Raw genomic sequence first — 19,047 nt, 5'->3', positions numbered from 1 at the left:
CTGTAAACTGTGCGGAAGGGCACACACACTGGTTGATAAGAAGGCCGAGCTGGGACACAGGCATTTCTATCAGTTTTCCATAAATTATGTTCCAAAAAAAACTAAAAACTTGCTACACAGCAGATGCACAGTTTGACTAATTAAGCAGAAAAATGTAACATACCGACACATCATCTTCAGCAGCAGCATCCATATCCCTGCTTTGAAAACTTGATTGGCTATCTTCGTCCATGTACACCGGAGGCTCGTGTGAGGTCATAAAAGTGGAAGGTCTGAAGAGGTGTTTGTTAAGGGGGTGCTGTCGTTTGCTGGAGGACTGAATGTTGACAAGACATTTAAAACTCTTGCTCTAAATGGTTTTATATTTAACAATAACTGTATAAGTAACATAATGCAAAAAACGCTATAAAGCAATGCAAATTAAACACAATTTTAAAAAGACCAATGTTTGAGCCAAACCACCACCAGACTTCATATATTAGCTTCGTTAGCGATATTTTTTTCATGTACGTTAAACAACTTTCTTTGGAATATCACTTTTGCATTCAGTAATGGACGAAGAGAAGAACACAAAGTACTTCCAGTTCATCAATCTGCTGCTATGTTTTTGACTGCACACAAATACGAAAACACTACTGAACAGGAAATTACACTTGTGAGCGATCAAGGTTCGCACCCACTGCTACAGATTAACTTGTAAATATCACGAGGACCTAAAAAGCTGTTGCCGTGTACTCCCTGACCTTTAGCCTGAGAAATATTTGGCTATTTATAAACCGTGGTCTCCATCGATTCACTTTCTTGAAAGTTCTGTTCTGCTGTAGTAAGAACCAAGGACCTTCAGAAAAAACTAAAATAAATAAGAAAAGCAGCACAGCTGTTGGCTTTAATTATGATGCTCAGATATTTTCCGCCAGTAAAAATTCAGGTGAAGAACAAATGCTTCAAATCAACGCAGAAATGCTCCGATGTAACATTTTTATTAGATGAAAGTAAACCCCGAACATCTGTTTAGTCTTCCAATAGCTTTAGACAGTGGGACTGTCCAATATGCTGCCGACTATCGAACACAAGTAGTTTTTCAGATGTAAAACAACTTTGAAAATTCTCTTATTTCAGTCATATTTTTCAAAAATCTAACAGGAGTAAGAATATATGCTGAGCTATTCAACTGGTTATGTTCCACAGAATACACCAATGGTAAAAACTCTTTTTTGATCTTTATCTGCGAAGGATCGATTTACAAACAGTCCGATTCGTCTGTATTTCCCTAAAATAATTAAAAAATGTTAGACTGCTGGCTCACAAAATCTGAAAAGTGCTAAGGAGAAATAATGAATCTTTTATTTAAATGCCCTTATAGACAGGGTTCCTCATGATTTTTGACACCGCTGTTCTATATTACCTTGAAGAGTGAATTGGACTCTTGTAACCATCAAACCTATTAACAAGCATTCTAGGGAATCAATGTAAAAAAATGATCAGCAGCCCAAAACGTACAGTAATGAAAAAAATCATCCATTTAACCCAAGAGCTTCTTAGAATTGTAAGTTGATGTTCTAAAATTCCTTCAAACTACTTCTGTGTAATGTAACGTTATAGTTTCTTGTTGCTGCCAAAGGGGCACTGGAATGTGAACTGAGAGTCACATTAGAAGGCATACAACACCTCAGAACCGCTCATGTATTTAAAAACATGATCCACCAACTGTGCTGCCTGACCCTTAACAATGAAACCTTGTTCCTATGAAGCTTCATTTGCTCGAAGGAGAACCTAAAAGCACGTCGGCAAGCAATTCACCACCAGGTCACTAGAGACAAGAATACACAAAATCCTCCAAACTCAGAAGGACAAGGAGTATAAAATTTACATTTCGCCCCCTAACAACCTTCCAAGGAACATAGATGATGAAGATTATTAAAGAACAAGTTACTTGCCTTCATTAATGCCATATCTAGCAGACACTACATCCAGCGTCAGATTCCTTACCTTTGAATTCTCCCCAGGCATCAGACTGGATCCAGAAGACTTTTGTGAGCTGTACCTCTGCGTGCTGGTAGGTGGCATAGATCGGCTCAGAGTCCATCGTCTGTGCCCGAAATGACATCTTGAGTCCTATAAACGCACCACCCAGGTGCGTCGCCAGTTTCTTTTCACAACTTAACATGCCAGAAAGGCAGAGCCATGAAGAACACAGACCACTGGCTGTCAAAACTAGGGCCCTGAAAGGGAAGTCCTTGCCTTTAGAAATCGGTTCGTAGAGTGGGGAGAATGGGTGGGTCAGTAAGGAATCTGCAGGTAGAGATGGTCTCTACCAGATAAGTTGTTACCAAAGTAAGTAACTTGTCCATCTGCTAGAGACTTCAGCTGCAGATTCCTTAGCTTTGATTAGATACCCCAACCAATACACATCCCCTGAGGTGGGTCTAAAGACCAAACTGTCCTGGCCTTAGTATTTGGTAAACATGTGCGGAGATGTCCACGTTGCTGTCCGAGATATGTCCAGGTCCGGAACACCACATGCTAATGCAGTGGTCACAGCTTTAGTTCAGGTATAATGAGCACACAAACCCTGGGGGGGCTGCTTTTTGGCCACTGCATAGCAGATCTTAATGCATTAATGCAGAGGACAACCAATCTGGAGATGGTCTGCTTCTGCACTGCCTGACCTTTCTTCACACCCACATACCCTACAAAGAGTTTGTCATCCACATGGAACTCTCTTGTACCATCAAGGAAGAACACCAACATGCTTTTTGGGTCCAGGCAGGGGAGTCTCTCCTCTTAAATATAAGGATGTGGGGGTGGGTAAAAAGTAAGCAAGATGATGGATTGGCCTACATGAAAAGCCATAACCACTTCTGGCAGAAAAGAGGCCCTAGTGCAAAGCACCACATTTTCAGGATAGATAGAAAGGTAGGGCAACTTAGAGAATAAGGCCTGCAGCTCACTTACTCTGCAGGGAGATTTAATTGCCACAAAGAAGGGTGTTTTCAAAGTGATACGCCCGAGAGGGCAATTGTGAAGAGGCTCGAAAAGAGTGCACATCAAAAAAGTCAGAACCAAATTAAGATCACATTGGGGCATAATGAATGGGGATGGAGGAAAGAGATCATTCAAACCTTTGCTATTATTAAATTAATTTTATATTGCTCAAAAATCACCCCAACCGAGGTATCTCGGCTCATGGTCAACCAGAAGCAAATAAACACAGATTGTAAAACAGTGCAGTTTTTGCAGTTTCCTAAATTTGCTGTAGTCAGGGCAGGTTCAGAGAGAAAGGCAATCTGTTCCAGAAGGTGGGAGCCAAGTAAGAGAAGGTTCTAGCACCAAACTTTCTCTGTATGCATGGAACCAACATTCATTCTTTATTAATAGAGCACAAGTCTCTAGTGGGGAAGTAGTGCATGTTCTTCTGACAAAGGTACTTGAGGACTTTCCCTAGGAGGGTTTTATAAGTTAAACAGCTCATGTATTTAAAATCAAGATCCACCCACTGTGCTGCCAGACCCTTAACAATAAAACCTTCTTCCTATGCAGCTTCCTTTGCTCGAAGGGGAACCTAAAAGCATGTCTGCATCACACACAAGATCCTACAAGTCATCACAAGGTCACTAGAGACAAGCGTACACAAAATTCTCCAAACTCAGAAGCACAATGAATGTAAAATTTACATCTCGTCTCCAAAGAACCTTCCAAGTAACAGATGATGAAGATGCCTAAAGGACAAGTAACATCGTATAGCCAGAGCAATATGGCTAGCCAATAAGACTGCAATCCTAGCTGGACGGGGATCTGTAGGGGAATCAGAGTTCACTCTTTTCAAAACCTATTGTATTAGTTCCAGAGAGAAGGTTTGAAACTTTTCCAGCCTATTACATCTGGAACTAGGGGAGGGGCTGCCAATTTCCTCAAAACAAGATTGGGATGACCGACTAGCAAAGTTTTAATAAATTAGATTAATTGTAGGAAAATGGCTCCCGGTTCCAGTTAACCCACTTTTTGCCTGATATGGATGCTGACTTGACTGAGAAGTGTGCTGGGAACCTGATAACCAGGCCCCAGCACCAGTGTTCTTTCACTAAAAGTGTACCATTGTTTCTACAATTGGCACACCCCTGGCACACTGCTAAGTCCGTTGTAAAAGGTACCAGTGGTACCAAGGGCCCTGTGACCAGGGAAGGTCCCTAAGGGCTGCAGCATGTGTTGTGCCACCCAAAGGGACCCCTCACCTAACACAAGCACACTGCCATTGCAGATTGTGTGTGTTGGTGGGGAGAAAAAGGCAAAGTCGAAATGGCATCCCCCTAAGGATGGCATGCACACAAAATAGTGCCTGTGGCATAGGTAAGTCACCCCTCTAGCAGGCCTTTACAGCCCTAAGGCAGGGTGCACTATACCACAGGACAGGGCACAGCTGTATCAGCAATATGCCCCTACAGTGTCTAAGTCTATTCTTAGGCATTCTAAGCACAGTGTGGCCATATTAAGTATATGGTCTGGGAGTTTGTCAAAACGAACTCCACAGCTCCATAATGGCTAAACTGAATACTGGGAAATTAGGTATCAAACATCTCAGAATAATAAACTCACACTGATGCCAGTGCTGGATTTATTTAAAAGATGCACACAGAGGGCATCAAGATGCCCCCTGTATGTTGCCCAATCCTTCAGTGCAGGACTGATTGGTCTGTGCCAGCTTGCCACTGAGACGTGTTTCTGACCCCCTGGGGTGAGAGCCTTTGTGTTCTCTAGTGTTCTCAAACCAGTACATCCCAGGTGAGACTGCCAAAGCAAGAGTTAGTCCAGACAAGGTCACTGATAGGCCTGTGGCTTTTGTGCCCCTAGAAGTGGGTGGGACTTTTAACAGGAGAAGGGTGGTAGTCAGTACAGACCTCCCCCTTGATTGTCTCCTTGGAAGTGATTACCCAGAGGTTAGTCCGAGCCCAAGAGAGAACTGGTCCAGTGCCAGTCCTCTCCCAAGGATTCTAGAGGTGCTGCCCCGGCAGTAACTGCAAGTAGGCCCCAAAAGAAAAAAAAAGAATACAGTGCAGGAAAGGTGGACAAGCCTTAACCAAGGTTCTAGCAAGTCCAGGAGATTCTGCTGCAGTAGGGGATAACTCCCAAAGTGGCCCCGGTAAAGTCCAACCTGACCCACAAGAAGTCCTGGCTAGTCAGACAACTGTTAAGCCTGAGTGGGTGGCTCCTCAGATAATAGAAGAGTGGAAGAAGGGTGTTTACTACAAGAAGTATTAACCCCCCACTCCAACACAGCAGACAGGCACCCTGAACCCAAAGAAGCCTGTAACGTAGCCCCTCCCCTTGTAGGTGAAGAGCTAAAGGTGTGGTTCTGGGCACTGACAGCTGTCAGTGGCCTCTGTTGGGTGTTAGCCTTTATGACTGCACTATCCTTGGCATGGTGGTCTGACCCCATGAGAAACAGCAAGTTAGGCCCCCTGACCCTGTTGGTCATGGTGGGGTTACTCCAGCTCTGGGTAACCTCTTTGGGTAAGCTAGGGGTGACCCTTGCTAAGATAAGATTAGCAGAGGTGAATACCTCTAACCCCAAAACAGAAAGAAGGGGTGAAGACATTAAAAACACAGACAAGAGGCAAATCAGAATAGGTCCTATCACTGTGGAAATAGGTCAGTTCCCCAGAGGGAATGACCTGAACAGGAGGATGTAAGGCAGAGTAGGCCCTGCAACAAACCAGCCTGTTTTCCCTACTCTTCCTCGCCTGACAGACTAGAAAGAGTCTCCCAGCTTTGGCTGAGTCTCCTGGCCTGTGGGCTTCGGCAGAGAGGGGGGGAACGGACTTGTTTACGAAAATGGCTCCCTGTTGTAGTTACCCCCCACTTTTTGCCTGATATTGATGCTGACTTTACTGAGAAGTGTGCTGGGACCCTGCTAACCAGGACCCAGCACCAGTGTTCTTTCACTAAATAAGTACCATTGTTTCCACAATTGGCACACAGATAAGTCCCTTGTAAAAGGTACCAGTGGTACCAAGGGCCCTGTGACCAGGGAAAGTCCCTAAGGGCTGCAGCATGTGTTGTGCCACCCTAAGGGACCCCTCACCTAACACATGCACACTGCCATTGCAGATTGTGTGTGTTGGTGGGGAGAAAAAGGCAAAGTCGACATGGCATCCCCCTCAGGATGCCATGCACACAAAAAACTGCCTGTGGCACAGGTAAGTCACCCCTCTAGCAGGCCTTACAGCCCTAAGGCAGGGTGCACTATGCCACAGGTGAGGGCATAGCTGCATGAGCAATATGCCCCTATGGTGTCTGTCTATTCTTAGGCATTGTAAGCACAGTGTGGCCATGTTAGAAATGGGGTTTTTGGTTGGCAGTCAGGTTACCCCCTGTCCAAGCAAAAGCCCTCATTGTAGTCAGGGTAAGTCACACACAATCCAAGATTATCATGTGCCCACCCTCTGGTAGCTTGGCACGAGCAGTCAGGCTTAACTTAGAAGGCAATGTGTAAAGTATTTGTGCAATAAATCATACAATACCACCATATAGCGCCACAAAAATACACCACACAGTGTTTAGAAAAATATATAATATTTATCAGGATAATTGTAGGTCAAAACGAATAAAGTTGTAATGTGAATTTGTAGAGATATCACTGAAAAGTGATATGAAGTGTCTTAAGTCTTTAAAAAGCAAACAAAGTCTCTTTCAAGCACAAAGTACCTGGTTTGGAGTGGAAAATCTCAGAGGGCCACAGAAGAAGAGATACGTGGAAAAAGGGTGTGTGCGTCGATTTCTCCCCAGCACACACGGACTCGCGTCGTTATTTTTCACGCGGGGAAGTCGTGCGTCGTTTTCCAGCGCGCGGACAGTCTCTTTCTGTGGATCGCGGGGATTACCAGATGTCCCAGGTCTGTGCGTGGATTTTCCTGCTTGTTTTCTGGCTGCGCGTTGTTCTGCGGGGCTGCGCGACGAAATTTCGATCTCACGGCAGGCGTCGCGCCGATTTCTCCTCTGGAGGTCAGGCGCCGTTGTCCTTGCGAAGCCGTGCATCGACGTTCCGGTCGTCCCGAAGGCGTCGCGTCGATCAGCGTCTGTGTGCGGCATTTTTCTCGCTGCGGAACAAGCTGTGCGTCGAAAGTTTCGGCGCACGGAGCGGCCAAGTGAAAACGAGAAGTCTTTTTGGTCCTGAGACTTCAGGGAACAGGAGGCAAGCTCTATCCAAGCCCTTGGAGAGCACTTTCACAGCCAGACAAGAGTTCAGCAAGGCAGCAGGCCAACAGCAAGGCAGCAGTCCTTTGTAGAAAGCAGACAGGTGAGTCCTTTGAGCAGCCAGGCAGTTCTTCTTGGCAGGATGTAGTTTCTGGTTCAGGTTTCTTCTCCAGCAAGTGTCTGATGAGGTAGGGCAGAGGCCCTGTTTTATACCCAAATGTGCCTTTGAAGTGGGGGAGACTTCAAAGAGTGGCTAAGAAGTGCACCAGGTCCCCTTTCAGTTCAATCCTGTCTGCCAGGGTCCCAGTAGGGGGTGTGGCAGTCCTTTGTGTGAGAGCAGGCCCTCCACCCTCCCAGCCCAGGAAGACCCATTCAAAATGCAGATGTATGCAAGTGAGGCTGAGTACCCTGTGTTTGGGGTGTGTCTGAGTGAATGCACAAGGAGCTGTCAACTAAGCCCAGCCAGACGTGGATTGTAAGGCACAGAAAGATTTAAGTGCAAAGAAATGCTCACTTTCTAAAAGTGGCATTTCTAGAATAGTAATATTAAATCCAACTTCACCAGTCAGCAGGACTTTATATTACCATTCTGGCCATACTAAATATGACCTTCCTACTCCTTTCAGATCAGCAGCTACCACTTCAATACTGTATGAGGGCAGCCCCAATGTTAGCCTATGAAGGGAGCAGGCCTCACAGTAGTGCAAAAACGAATTTAGGAGTTTTACACTACCAGGACATGTAAACTACACAGGTACATGTCCTGCCTTTCACCCACACAGCACCCTGCTCTAGGGATTACCTAGGGCACACATTAGAGGTGACTTACATGTGGAGAAAGGGGAGGTTTAGGCTTGGCAAGTACTTTTAAATGCCAAGTCAAGGTGACAGTGAAACTGCACACACAGGCCTTGCAGTGGCAGGCCTGAGACAAGGAAAAAGGGGCTACTTAAGTGGTTGGCACAACCAGTGCTGCAGGCCCACTAGTAGCATTTAATCTACAGGCCCTAGGCACAGAGAGTGCCCATTACTAGGGACTTATAAGTAAATTAAATAGTCCAATCAGGTATGATTCAAGGTTACCATGTTTTAAGGGAGAGAGCATATGCACTTTAGCACTGGTCAGCAGTGGTAAAGTGCGCAGAGTCTAAAAGCCAGCAAAAACAGTGTCCAAAAACTGGAGGGAGGCAGGCAAAAAGTTAGGGGTGACCACCCTAAGGCTGTCAGGTCTAACAGGCCATATTAAGTATAAGGTCTGGGAGTTTGAAATGAACTCCACTACTCCATAATGGCTACACTAAATACTGGTAAGTTTGGTATCAAACGTCTCAGAATAATAAACCCACATTGATGCCAGTGCTGGATTTATTAAAAAATGTACACAGAGGGCATCAAGATGCCCCCTGTATTTTACCCAATCCTTCAGTGCAGGACTGACTGGTCTGTACCTGACTGCCACTGAGACGAGTTTCTGACCCCCTGGGGTGAGAGTCTTTGTGCTCTCTGAGGCCAGAAACAAAGCCTGCACTGGCTGGAGGTGCTTAACACCTCCCCCCTGCAGGAACTGTAACACCTAGCATTGAACCTCAAAGGCTCAGGCTTCGTGTTACAATGCCCCAGGGCACTCCAGCTAGTGGAGATGCCCGCCCCCTGGACACAGCTCCCACTTTTGGCAGCAAGCCCAAAGGAGATAATGAGAAAAACAAGTCATCATCTACCAGGCAGGACAGTCCCTAAGGTGCCCTGAGCTGAGGTGACCCCCCCTGCCTTTAGAAATTCTCCATCTTGAGTTTGGAGGCTTCCCCCAATAGGAATAGGGATGTGCCCCCCCCCCCCAATCCTCTCTGGGAGGAGGCACAAGTAGAGTGTAGCCACCCTCAAGGACAATACTGCCCCCCTGACCTAAACACACCCCTAAATTTAGTATTTAGGGGTGACCCTGAACCCAGGAAATCAGATTCCTGCAACCTACAAAAAAAAGAAGGACTGCTGACCAGAAAGCCCCGCAGAGACGATGGAGACGACAACTGAGTTGGCCCCAGCCCTACCGGCCTGTCTCCAGATTCAAAGAACCTGCACAGCGACCTCTGAGGACTCAGAGGACTGCCCTGAACCCGAAGGACCAAGAAACTCCAGAGAGCAGCGGCACTGTTAAAAAACTGCTACAACTTTGCAACTTTAAAGCAACTTTTAAAGATCTCTCTTTTCCTGACGGAAACGTGAGACTTCACACTCTGCGCCTGACGCCCCCGGCTCAAGATCCAGAGAACCAACACCGCAGAGAGGACTCCCAGGTGACTATGATGACGTGAGTACCCCGAGCCGACCCCCCTGCACACCTACAGCAACGCCTGCAGAGAGGATCCAGAGGCTCCCCCTGACCGTGACTGTCTGATAACAAGGAACCAAACGCCTGGACCAAGCACTGCACCCGCAGCCCCCAGGACCCAGAGGAACCACCTACCAGTGCAGGAGTGACCAGCAGGTGGCAGTCATCCTAGCCCAGTCGGTGGCTAGCCCGAGAAGCCTCCCTGTGCCCTGCCTGCATCACCTAAGTGACACCCGGGTCCCTCCATTGCTTTCTAAAGCAAACCCGATGCCTACTTTGCACACTGCACCCAGCCGCCCCGTTGCCGCTGAGGGTGTGTTTTGTGTCCCTGTTTGTCTCCCCCCCCAGTGCTCTACACCCCCGTGGTCTGCTTCCCAAGGACGCAGGTACTTACCTGCTAGCAGACTGGAACCGGAGCACCCCTGTTCTTCATAGGCACCTATTTGTTTTGGGTCCTCCTTTGACCTCTGCACCTGACCGCCCTGTATTGCTGGTGCAGTGGTTTTGGGGTTGCCTTAAACCCCAAACGGTGGGTTGCCTATGCAGAGGAGAATGACTGTGTAAGTGCTTTACTTACCTGAGAAACCTAACCAAACTTACCTCCCCCAGAAACTGTTGATTTTTGCTCTGTCTACTTTTAAAATAGCTTATTGCCATTTTTACTAAAACTGTGTACACTACCGTTTTAAATCAAAGTTCTATAGTTACCTGTGTGACGTACCTTGCATTTTATGTATTTACCTCATATCTTGAATCTTGTGGTTCTAAAAAAAGGAAAATATATTTTTCTATATAAAACCTATTGGCCTGGAGTTAAGTCTGAGTGTGTGTTCCTCATTTATTGCCTGTGTGTGTGTGTGTGTACAACAAATGCTTAACACTACCCTCTGATAAGCCTACTGCTCGACCACACTACCACACAACAGAGCATTAGAATTATCTAATTTTGCCACTATCAACCTCTAAGGGGAACCCTTGGACTCTGTGCACACTATCTCTCACTTTGAGATAGAATATAAAGACCCAACTTCCTACATTCATGTTTTCCTCAAAAAACTCAGTGGGGAAATCACATAATTCCGGAGTATCCTGGAGTGGTTGGATGCAGGAGGGAGGATGGATAAAATACTTAAGAGTCTTAAACAGTTCTCTACAGGAATTGCTCGTCTGTTAATTTTCTTACTATTATACCTTTGCATGCCCTTTCGAGATTCTCAAGATTCTTATGATAGACAGAGAGGGTCTTCATGAATGTGACCATCATCAGGAGCATACGACAACAGCCATCACATGGTTCTAACTTCTTAAAGAGCGATTTTTCAACTTTGAGCTCTGTTGTATACCAGGATGCAAAAGGTCTATGTGGAGTATTTGCCTGAATTCCTAAAGAAGCAATACTATCAAAGGCAAGGTTTAAGTCAGACTGGAAATCTGTCAACATAAGATTTAGATCTACATCCTGTCTAGCTGTGAAAAAGTCAGACTGCAGAAAATGAATGTGGAGAAACACGATGCCACTGTTTCGTCACACCTTTGCTGGAGGGTAATCTCAGATTTGGTTATCCCCTCCTGGAAGTGTATCAGAGAATGGTCAGTCAATGTCAAAGGCAAATATAGTTCACAATGCAGAAATTTGGAACATGTAAAAATCATTTCCAAAGTATGGCCAGCCAAACGAGTAGGAATCAGAATTGTTTGGTATAATCCCAAAGCCTCTAAATCAGCTAAAAGCTGAGATGTGTCTGTATCAGAGGGGTCATATCAAAGTGATAATTAAAATCTCCCAGTAATAAAAAAAAATGCGCAGACAGCATGAGTGGCAATGCTCTCAATATCAAGATGGTTAAAGTCTTTTTTTGTCCCCAGGGTGAGGTAGAGCAAAGAGTATGCAAAGATCCCAGACCATCGCATCGAAAGAGCATTTCCCCACGACCCTGGTAATGGGTATCGACTGGCGTAAAATTGGCATTTGGTGTTCTGATCGGTGGCAAATAGATCCAAGGTTGGCCGTCCCCAGCATTGAAAGATCCTGTCCAGTTCCATTTGATTGAGTTCCCATTCGTGGCAGTTGTATCCGTCCTGCTGAGAGAGTCTGCCAGTGCGTTGTTGATACTTGGAAGGGGTTCCACTCTCAGAGAAACCTTGTGAAGAGTGAGCTATTCCCAGAGAGACTGTGCTTCTCTTGAAAGGGAAAGAGATTGTGTTCCTCCCTGCTTGTTGACGTAGAACATGCTTGTTGTATTGTCTGTACGGACCAACACAGATGATCCCGAAATCCACGAGAGGAATGCCTTGAGCGTAGAAAATATCGCCTTTAACCCTAGCAGATTTATGTGCAGTCTCTTCTATGAACTTGACCATTTTCCCGGAATGCACATGTCTTGCAAATGATGTCCCCAGCCGTCCAATGAAGCGTCCGTTGTGATAATGAAATCGGTCATTGGGGTTAGGAAAGTCAGTCCCGGAGGGATATGGCTGGTTTGGGACCTCCACTGCAGGGTCTCCACCATCCTTGGTGTAAAACTGATTAAATCCTCAAAGGATCCTTGAGATTGGGTCCATTGCAGTTGCAATTCCTCCTGCAATGGTCTCATTTAAAACCTTGCAAGGTGGCCTAATGTGATTAATGAGGAAATCATTCCTAGGAGTGACCTGAACATTTGCACTCAAACGGGCTTTCTTTTTGAGACCGTGGCAGCCATGTTGGCTAGCCTCTGTTGCTGTGCCCTTGAAAGATAAGGCTTAATCTTGACGGTGTCGAGTGTCGCACTCAAAAAGAATATCTTGCGTGTCGGAAGAATAAATGATTTTTGAAGTTTACTGTTAAGACTAGGTTGTGAAATAATGCTAGGCAGGCGTTGGTGGCTTTGGATGTCAGCTGCGACGTTGGAGCCTGTATCAGCCAGTCGTCCAAATACGGGAAGACTTGACAATCCTTGTTGCGAAGGGAAGCCGCTATAGAGCGAGACATTTTGTGAAGATTCTTGGCGCTGAATTTAATCCGAATGGGAGAACTCTGAATTGGTAATGGGCACCAGCCATGGTGAAGCGGAGATATTTGCAATGCCTTGCATGTATAGGGATGTGGAAATAGGCATCCTGGAGATCCAACGATGTCATGTAATCTCTTGTGTTGAGAAGGTGCAGGATATGCGACAGTGTGATCATACGAAAGGATTGTTTCCTTAGAAACTTGTTCAATTGTCTGAGGTCAAGTACTGGTTTCCACTCACCTGACTTTTTCTTTCTAAGAAAGAACCGGGAATAGAACACAAGGCCCCTCGGAGGTGCAGGGACCTCTTCTATCACACCCTTGGATAGCATTAGGAGTGCTTCTTGCTGAAGCGAGTGAAGGTGAAGTGGATGCAATTTCCCAGGAGGGTGGTGTGGTGGGTTTTGTACAGTTTCCAGCGTATAATCTTGAGCCACTATATCCAGCACCCATTTGTCCGATGTTATGGTTTCCAAATTCAGTAGATAGTTTGTGATGTTTTCTCTGACTTGATGGAATTGTGGGAAACATGGAAGCGTAGTGGGTGCCCGAAGAGGATTATTGCGTACGAGGTTGATTCCGGGATTGTGAGTTCTGTTTCCGTCTTCCACCCAGTCTGATGTAGGTGGTCATACATGGTCTATAAGAATGTTGATAGGCCCGTCTGTAGTGTGGCTGTTGGTACTGCCTATGGTAGGAACCACTAAACGAAGAGAAACCCCCTACCTCTGGCTCCCCGAAAGGGCTGCTTCTTGTACCTTAGGGTACCTAGGGAACGAGCAGTGTCCGTGTCTGTATTGATGGCCTGTAAGGCGTCATCTATATGCTTGTCGAAGAGAGTTTCGCCACCATAGGGAATATCCTGGACTGGACCTCAGGCCTGAAAGAGGTTGCTTTTAACCATCCTTGGCGGCGCAATACCGCTGCTCTCGCGAGCTTCCAGAAACCCGTGGAGGCTATATCTAATGCACAGTCCATCTCTTCTGACGTACATTCTTCCTCCTGCAGTATTTTACGTGCCTCAGGTTGTTTGTTTTCCGGAATAAGCTCTATGAAGGCATTCATGTCAAACCACATCTGACGGTCATAGCGACCTAAAATCGCCAGAGAGTTGGCTGCACGGACAGTAATAGCTGACATGGACGAGAAACTCTTGCCCACGTTGTCCAGGCGTCTGCCTTCCTTATCTGGTGAAGTAGATATAGGCGTCAACGGATTCTTGGAACGTCTTTTGGCAACCTGTGAAAATACAGAATCTGGTTTTGGGTACCCTGTCAAACATGCTGGAGAGTCCTGTGTAGCCTTGTATTTTTATCCAGCTTCTGTGGGACTGTAGCTGGATTCTCCATAATTTAAATACCTTCACTCCAAATAGAGTCTATGATTATATTTGCCCTCACCAACTTTCTTGCCTGTTCTTTAAAGTCATGGAGGAAGCATTCTGATTATGAGACAGATGTCGGTAAATGAAACAGTGTGGCAGCTCTGTCCATTAAGTTATGAAAACCTTCTATATCCTCCGGTGGAGAATCTGATGGATGAGGAGGTGGTGGCGATGGTGTAGGAGCTAAATATTCATCCAATTCATCGTTAGGATGTTGGGGAGTTGAAATGTCTCCTCTTTCATCCTCTGAAGAGGAAACGTCCTCTCTGGGAGGGGTGGCTATTTGTGACTTCGGTGTAAGCCTGGGAGTTGCTGGAGGCGTAGGTATACTCCTTGGTGTAGCAGGAGAGGAAGGTAAAGGTGGCTGCGTCACAGCTGCAGTTAGAAACCTCCTCTTATAATCCTGTAACATAGATTGCAAGTCTTGAATTAAGGAGGCAGGCATTTGTACAGTGTCTCTCGGCTGATGTAATGGCTCATAATAACGGCTTTGATGTGTATTATAAGACTGATACTAATGCTTGTATTCATCCTCATCATCATCATCATCCTCCTGATATTTGACATACAATTGGGATGGGCTGTGTGCATCACCAAACGGCCCTTCATCCTCCGACTCCTCCCAGTGGAGCAAGTGACTAGGAAGTAAGGTTGTTATCTTACTAGGTGATGTATCTGCAGGGTGAACTGTAGATCTAGACAGTGTTGTAATCTTCACTGTAGCTTGAAAGTCAGGAGATCCCTAAGAAATGTGAATCACGCTGTCTTGACTGACAGGAACTAGTGGTATTGTCAATGATGGTAAGTATTGTCGATGATGATGATGTTATGAATGGAGTCGACGACGATGGCCTCATCGACTGTGTAATCGGCGGTTTTGTCGCCGACGGTCTCACAGACGGTGGTGTTGTTGACGGTGCACTCGGCAACGATGGTGCCAACGACAGTGCCCTTGCCGTCGGCCCTCATCAATTAACCCCTCAACGACGAAGTCTTTTCTGGAGCAGATTTCGTCGGCGGCTCCGATGACAAGGACTGAAGGAATTGGAGCTTTTAAAACAGACATAGTAGCGGGCGGTCTCGTCGACGAGACGGTGCAGACGGTAGCTGTGGTAACCTTCGTCATCAACTTGACTTTGAGTGAAACCTTTCTAGAAGTGGAGGGTTTAGATGATAGAGAACGGTGGCGGGATTCCTTACTGCGATGAGGAGAGGATGGTTCGGAGGAAGTTGAACCTTGCAAGGTCTTGGCACCTTCTTTATGGTACGTATTGTTGTGTTTCCTGCCTTTATCAGCCTGCCCCAGGTCAGCAGATCTGGACCTTTTATGAGGCTTTCCTAGATCACTCTCCTCGCCAGAAGTACAGGATTTAGCCTGTAACCAAATCAACAGTCTTCCTTCTCTGTCTCTAAGAGTCTTAGCAGAGAAGGTGCAGCATATCTTGCAGTCTTTTACCTGATGTACAGGGTGCAGACAAAATACACAGTCTTGATGTGGATCATCCACATGTAGCCTCTTCTTGCCACAGGTCCTACAAGGACATCTGAGGAAATTAGCATCTTTGGGGAATATTCTAGAGGGTGCCGTCGCCTGATAGTTCTGAAGTCAAGTTTGGTTTTTTTTGTGTTTTTTTTAACAAAAAGACATGGATAGGCTATATGTTTGAGTTTGCTAGCATTATAGCCTATGGAAACGTTTTTACTTATTGCTTTTTAGGATACCGTGGGACTCCCACTTAGACGACGGGGATGATTCAAGCATGAGAATTTATGAAAGATCCAATACTGGATAAACAGATCTAACCAAGTTTCTCCCCACTGCTGAAAGAGACCTTGAGCTACCTCCGGATGGAGATGTCATTCATGATCCACTAGGCATTTTCTGCTGAGTTTGTCTGCTCTGGTGTTCAGAGAACCTTGTCCTTTATAGAGACCAGAAAGCAGAGGGAACAGCAACCACAGCCTACTTCAGGCACTGGAACCCTCTCTATGGCTCCCTTGAATAAGAGCCGCAACTTCCTCGCAGAGAAAGGACAAATGAACCTCTGTCATCTGATCATGAGATGGTGGCATGGAGGAAGGGGTAGTCTTGAGGGGAGGGAGTAGCTCCTCCAGACTGTCTGCAAAACCCACCTGTCTGAAGTGATGGATTGCCAGTGGGACAGGTGATGGCGAATCCTGAGGCCAACTGGTCCTTGGTGAGGGGGAGGCAGACTAAGAGTTTGAAGGCTTCTGCAAAGGGGAGGCGGGGAGTGGATTGACGGGACCACTGGCCACCTACCCCACGAGGTCAGTGGGTCCCGCGCCCTCAGCCACACAGAGGCTGGGCAGCATGTGTGGCATGGTGGCTGGACCGGAATTGGCTCTGTTGGCAACACCTTCCGTAGCTACAAACGGTGCAAAATGTCAAGCGGGGGAGGGGAGGAATGGGCTGCTGCAAGGCCAGAGGACCTGGTCGTAGCACAAGAATCCTTGAAGTGCTCAAGCACCGTGTCTGCCCTGTTTCCAAAGAGACGGATGCCATCGAAGGGCATGTCCATCAAAAAAGCCTGGATATCCTCCAAAAAGCCAGACGTTCTCAGCCTGGCATGGCGCCTTAGGGCCACTGCTGTGGAAACTTCTCTTTCTAGTATGTTTGTTACATCCAGTTCGCAACATATTTTCAACTTTGCGGTCTTTCTCCCATCAGCAACAGCCTGAGTACAGCCCGGGCCTCCTCAGTGACCCGTGGAAGCACTTGCACAACCATATCCTACAGCGTGCAGGAGTAATGGCCCAAAAGGCATGCGGTGTTCACTGACCGCAAGGCTGGCGGAACAAAACATCTTCTTTCCAAATGAATCCAACCTTTTGGATTCGCTAGCCACAGGTGCAGCATGGAATGAGTCTTGGGAGACAGAGGCTTTGACCACCAAGCTCTATGGGCAATGGCGGAAGGCAACCGTCCTGTTCACAGGAGCCCCTGTGCTGCGTTTGGACCAAGTAACTGGTAGGCTGCCAATGAGGACATCATTAAATGGGAGCAGGGGTTCAGAGGTGGAATCTCCCAATTGCAGCACCTCTTTCAAGAGATTAGTCGTGACGGCCACTGAGGGCAGTTGAAGGTCCAGGAACCTCAGCCACCCTCCTCACTACCATAGCATAAGAAGCTCCTTCCTCTGTAGCCACAGTAGGGGGAGAAAGAATGCCAGTATCAGGAGAAGTGTCCAGTCCGCTGGCTTCACCAAAGTCCTCACGTCAGCCCATTTTAGATTTGTAACGCTGGTATTTTAAAGGGTCCAGCAACCCCCCACCCCATGCATCACCAAGGCCTAGAAAGCACAATTGGTGGGCATCCAGGACTGGATCTCTTGGAGGCACTAGGCATCGGGTTGGAGCTACCAGTGCAGAACCCGAAGGGGCCCCCTCCAGAGCCCTAAGGCACTCCAAGAGGGTCGGGCTGCACAAAAATGAGGCTCATGGCCTCATAGAACTGCTTGAGTTGGGCATGGGTTGCCCCTGCTCCCGGAAGTTTTGGGGAGATGCAGCACCACCCAGGCACAGGTTCTGCAGAACAAGGACCATAGCGTTGGTGCTCCCTCATGCAGCCATCAGATGAGGAGAAGTCAAAGAGCACTGAGTTATTTTATTTTTTCTCGTGCCAATTGCCCAAAGGATTTCGCATTGGACGACAACTTCAGACTCAGTGTCTGGTCCCCAGACCTTCCTCTCAACAGAGACCTCGTCCTGCGCAGAGTTGTGTGTGGTGACACCATGAGCTTTATGGCCTGCTCCCTCAAAGTCTTTGGATGCATGGCCCGGCACTCTGAGCATGATTTCAGGTCATGGTTGTGCTCAAAACACCACAAAAACATGCGCTGTGGATCAGTCACAGACATCGCCTGATGACTGGATCCTCAGGGCTTGAAAGCTATCTTCCTAGAAGACATCCCTCAAGACACAAGAAAATTCACAAAAAAAAGCATGCCAAAAAGTTAAAAAACGACCAGTCAAAAATGGAAAGAGGTAGCTCTCTTCAAATCAGTGCTGGCTTGCATGGAAATAAAAGAACTGATACTGCCGCGCCTAGTGGCACCTATATACGACTCTCAACATCAATTCTGGCATAGACAATGCCGGACGTGGAGCAGTTCAACAACACCTACTGGCGCGCAGGGGTACTGCTCACAGAAATCTTCAGGATCCAGTCTGAAGCCTGTGGCGAATTTAATGATAAGGAAGCTGCTGCTAGGAGTCTCTACCAGATCATATGTTTTATGGAGTTTGATAAAGGTTTTGCAAGGCACATTTCACTATTCTCTCAAGTGTTCAATTTTGTCCTCTGTGCCAGACTCAAACAATCTTCTCCAAATTATTTTCAAGAAATCTGGGCCTGATGTGCTAATCCATCAAACATTCATGCTGAAAAACACAGAATGCCCAGCATAAAATGTTTAAAAGTATTATGATGGAATGCTCACATAGTAATACATTTCCAAATATGGTCTTTTATAATAGATTACTTTTTTGCCATGGCATAAACATATCATGGTTTTAACAATTAAAGGGCTGTTGGAGAAGGGGGAGGGGCATAAACTGAGCCATTAAGAGAACTTGTAAGGTAAGCCAGTCAATGTGGGAGACCCGTTTGCAAATGTTGTCTGTACCAGAAGCTCTCCATAGAAGTAATCTTAGGTTCGTCAGCAACTAAGTCATCCAGTGTCTGATTTTTTTTTGTCACATGTGAGTCAGTTCCCGGTTTGACTTGAGTGCATATCATGAACACAGTATATGTATAAGCCCAGTCAGAGGCTGGCTGGGTTTGGTAAAAAAAAAAAAAAAAAAAAAAATGTATGCTCTAGAACATATTACTAGCAATAATCCAGGACAATCAAGGTGTACTGTCAATGAACAAAAATGAGATAGTTATTGGGGACACTCATAACTATTGATGTAGAAAAGGCATTGATCATCAAAGATGAGAAGGCGTGGAGGTTAGCAATTTCTTGCAAGTTGAACTTTGCAAACTATTCAATTTGCCATTTAAGAAAAAAAAATATACAGTGTATATAGCGAAAGACCACCTGCACCACATTTAGTCTATAAATAATTTACAAGAGAATAAATATAAAGAAAAAGTGTAGCAACATTCATTTTCATGGAGGAATAGTC

The 19,047-nt window shown here is 46.2% G+C and overlaps 1 protein-coding gene across 1 annotated transcript in view; it reads right to left on the bottom strand.

Annotated features, from left to right (window-relative positions):
• The window catches only part of ZZZ3 (zinc finger ZZ-type containing 3), a 388,382-nt gene that overhangs the window by 210,057 nt on the left and 159,278 nt on the right, over window positions 1-19,047 (bottom strand). The window contains exon 9 of the mRNA XM_069232251.1: window positions 164-316. Coding sequence (XP_069088352.1) covers window positions 164-316 — 153 coding nt within the window. The remainder of the gene's footprint in view (window positions 1-163; window positions 317-19,047) is intronic.

The sequence above is a fragment of the Pleurodeles waltl genome, chromosome 4_2 (assembly GCF_031143425.1).
Source record: "Pleurodeles waltl isolate 20211129_DDA chromosome 4_2, aPleWal1.hap1.20221129, whole genome shotgun sequence".
Lineage (NCBI taxonomy): Eukaryota > Metazoa > Chordata > Amphibia > Caudata > Salamandridae > Pleurodeles > Pleurodeles waltl.
This window is presented reverse-complemented; position numbering and strand designations above follow the sequence as displayed.